This window comes from Macaca thibetana, chromosome 6, assembly GCF_024542745.1.
Source record: "Macaca thibetana thibetana isolate TM-01 chromosome 6, ASM2454274v1, whole genome shotgun sequence".
Classification (NCBI taxonomy): Eukaryota; Metazoa; Chordata; class Mammalia; order Primates; family Cercopithecidae; genus Macaca; species Macaca thibetana.
Window position 1 is genome coordinate 33,785,713 of NC_065583.1, and position 4,043 is coordinate 33,789,755.

General features: G+C 39.4%; 1 protein-coding gene across 1 annotated transcript; it reads right to left on the bottom strand.

Moving 5' to 3' along the window:
- Positions 1-299: 299 nt before the first annotated feature.
- Positions 300-3,775, bottom strand: SCGB3A2 (secretoglobin family 3A member 2). The gene is made up of 3 exons (XM_050794050.1): positions 3,619-3,775; positions 817-1,019; positions 300-466 (listed from the first exon to the last, which is right to left on the bottom strand). Exons 1-3 carry the CDS (start codon positions 3,671-3,673, stop codon positions 443-445), a joined length of 282 nt encoding a protein of 93 aa, XP_050650007.1. The 5' UTR covers positions 3,674-3,775; the 3' UTR covers positions 300-442.
- Between the last annotated feature and the right edge of the window lie 268 nt (positions 3,776-4,043).

Sequence of the window (4,043 nt, forward strand, 5' to 3'; positions counted from 1 at the left end):
AGTCTTATCAGGCAATATTTTGAAAATTATTTTTTCATTTTTTAAATGTAAACATTTATTTGGGCTGGGGAATAGGAAAGTGAAGGGTCTGGAAACACCGTGAGATAAAAAACAGTTGGGAAAAATAGAGATGTTTAATTTAGAGATAAGGAAAGGAAAAGGAATCATTGTGTCTTACTTAAGATTCCAGGTTTTCTTTATAAAAACAGGCTCTCTTGAATTTATGAACCAAGGAAAAACTAATCTGGGTATGTCCTTCTGAATAGAGTCCCCAGAAATAAAAACAGGACTACTGAATCTATTCATTGCTTTATTTGTCCTTTTCACAGGTCACTACATTTTAGGGCATTTAGTCTGTAATTGGTAGAATGCATTTCAGCCAGGGAAGATAGGAGCATCATCCTCCATCCCCATCCACCTCTGCTCTTTCTTTATCTTGACATCACACCAAGTGTGATAGCGCCTCCTGAAAGGCAGAAAGACAACAAAAATTAGAGCAGCTTACATGTAATTTGAAATATTCACTTTCAGTATCCTGTTGGCCACCATTTTACTGATGGGGAAACAAAAACTCAGAGTGATTACGTCTCGGCTAAATGATAATGTCAGAACTATAACACATGTCACTGTCATTCAAAAACCCTTCCCAGAAATGTAGAAATCATATTTTTCCTGACATTCCACGACATGCAAACTTCCTATGAGTGTAATCAGTAAAGTGGAAGTGCACATTTACAAGTGCCAAGAGGATGAGGTAGACATTCAGGGTGACTACGCCCTCCCCTCTGGCAGATTAGCCTCCCAAGCTGTGGTTACCAGCAGTTTCTTCACAGCTTCAGAAGCCTCTGGTCCCAGCTCATTCACACACTTCTTTAGCCCCTCCAGAAGGTGCTCAACAGAAATGCCCAGAGTTTTCAGAAGAAGCTTTAATGGATCCATAAGCTGAGGAATGTTGTCCAGAGGTAAAGGTACCAACTTGTCATCAGGAAGGGGCGCTTTGTTGAAGAGGAAGGCAGTAGCTGCAGGCAAAAGAGAAACCAGGTGAGACAGGCACATCCGGGCCCAGACTATGACCTCATCATCTTTCCCTGTGTCCATCAATAGGTCCATTCCAGATCCACTCATCTTACTTCCATTCAAAACTTCTGCCTCTGGCCCTGTGCACCTGCTGTTCCATCTCCCTAGAACTTTTTTTCCTCAGCTAGCTACATACCTTTCTTTCTCACATTATTTGGTCTCTCTTCAAATGTTACCTCCTCGGAGAAACCTGCAATGGCCATTGTCACTCTCCATCACTTACTTTTTCTTACCATTTCCTAAAAAAACAACTCTTCATTTGCTATTTTTATTGTCCTTATTGTCTCATTAGAATGGAGGCTCCATGACAACAAGGAATGTATGTTTTGTTCACTACTGCACCCATGCCTAGAACTGACCCTGGCACAGAGTAAGCATTCAACAGAGCCTCGTGATTGACTGAAGAAGATGGTATTTTGTATGTGGCTATCTCCACAGCTCACAGCTTTGAGGCTAAAGGAGAGATGCCATAGTGAATCTCCACATAAGGACAGGAATAGACCCAACCACAGCCCAGGAAACTGCTCCCAACCAGTTCAGCTCAACACTACAAACACAATTGAGCACCAACTCTATGCTAGTCTGTGCAGATACATAGACAAATAGGACAAGGATGCCCATTCAGAGACTTCACACAGTCCAGTTGGCAATAAAGATCTGTGTATGCCACAGTGTAGCATGTGCTATGCTAACATTATGGACAAAGCTCTATGGAAACACAAGGAAGGGATGACTAATTCGAACATGAGAAAGTGCTGCAGGAATTTTCCAGAAGTGTTGTTAGAGCTATGTCTTGAGGCAAATGTCAGGATCATAAGGTAAAGAAGAGTGGAAGCATTTTAGAAACATGACCAATAAAAGCACGGAAATGTTAGGATGAAAGTGCATACACAGGATGGTGAGCCTTCTGCCCAGAAGGCTGGAGTGCAGATTTACAATAGGCTATGACCAAAGGATGGAAGATAAAGGGAGTGAGGGTGCAAAAGTTGAGTGAAGTCAGATTTTTTAAACTGTTGGATGTCACACAAAAGAGTTTGGATTTTTTTTCCTGAGGGCAGTGGGGTGCTATCAAGGCTTTTACATAGGAAAATTATATTTTTATATCTTTGGCTTTAGAAAGATAACTTTCCCACAGAAGATGAATGGGGGGAAAAGTAGAGATTGAGGAAAATATGTATGATATATATTTTTACAAAAACATGTGCAGATATGTAAATGTACACATGCATGTGAGCACACATGTAAGAACACATATTCTCCTTCTGGCTAAGACCTGCCATAGTTTATTTTCCTTTGGAAACCTATTATTTCCCTATTCAAATTATTAAAATGGAGCCTGTACATCTTTTTTTTTTTTTTTTCCATTTTCTATTGCCTATTGTCCCTCCAAAATTCTCACCCAGAGGGGGTGATATTTATTTTCCCCACCACCTTTCTGTGTCACTTTTGCCCATAGATACCTGTCCCTGGATACTAGGGAATAATGAAATATCCAAAACTGGTGAACTTACAAATTCCTTCAGAAATTCAATAAACATCACAAGTCAAAGTTGTCAGTGTAGGTGTGGGCAGCAATCAATTATTAATCTCCATACTTCTTATTTCAGATATTTTGGTAAATATCTTCTCTGTATGTATTTACAGCTTCCTGGGAGAAGGTCTTCAAAGCCTTTTAAAGTTCTCTCAATGAGCAGTGGCCGTCATGAAATCTTTTTTTCCCATGTACCCAAACTATCTTCCTGATAGTTATAATGATTCCCCCAACCCCCCCCCCAAAAAAAAGCAGTTCCCATTCTCCTCCGAGAAGCCAGCTTCTATACCCTTACCTGAAAATTAAACTCATCACCCACCAATACACTTACAGAGTTCTATCTGGCTATCTCACAGTGCATTTACAGTAGTCTAGCATTAGAGTAACTTTGGTAGAAGCCTTATCTACCCTACCAGACTAGCACCTTAAGAACAATGTTTATGACTGATTCATGTCTAAATCTTCCAATGCATATCCAGTGCCCAAAAAATTGTAGCCTTTCAATAAATATCCACTGAGTGGATGAAAAGATGAACGTAGCTATCTCAGGAGAACTAAGCTAGGAAGTTGGATAACTGGAGATGATAGCAAGAATGACTCCATATAGTTCAAAAGCGCAAAATAAATTATAAAATCAAATTTTAACTCAAAATTGAGGAAAATAAGAAAAACTAATGGTGACCAATACCCAGCAGTGAAATGTGCTTTGTTGACCCTCTGTGGAAGTTGGCTAACTTCCTATGTAAGATGTATTAGAATACTTATATTGGGTTAGAGCTTAGATGGTGGGGATCTGAAATACTTTCCAACATCACCATTTTCTGTGATTCCAAAACTTCTTCCAAACCTGCAAATATGTGCAATTATTACATGTCAGTTAAAAATAAAATAAAAAATAAAGTTCCTACCATCATATTCCACTGTCAGTGAGGCAAAGCTTACTGGTTGTGCTCTTATTAACAGAAAAGTAGATAAATATCATATATGCCAGATGTATTCCAGTTACTTACCAGAGTAACTACAAAGGCCAATGGTCACCAGCAGGAAGATAGTTACCAGCTTCATGACAGTTATCTGGTATATTTTTCAGGAGTTTAAAAATCAGAAAAATCTAGCAAAATCCACCAAGCCAGTGGTTCCACTTGCCATACAAAGCGTGATGGCTGCTTTTGCAAACACATGTATTTATATGCCCGTTGAAGACTTGAATTCTAGTCCCTACCACTTGACTCACCCCCTCCCCCCAAATAAAGGGATAAAGGTTATGTTTTCTCACTAAACAATTTGGAGAGTTTTCCGCTTTGCCTTGTGTTCCCATGAAAAACAAAGCCATACATTATAGCATTGTCAAGTACCTCTTGCATAAATCCTTGCACAGAAATAAAAGTGGAAGACAAAGAGCCCAAAGAATCCTTCTCCTGGAAGAACGTTGAAA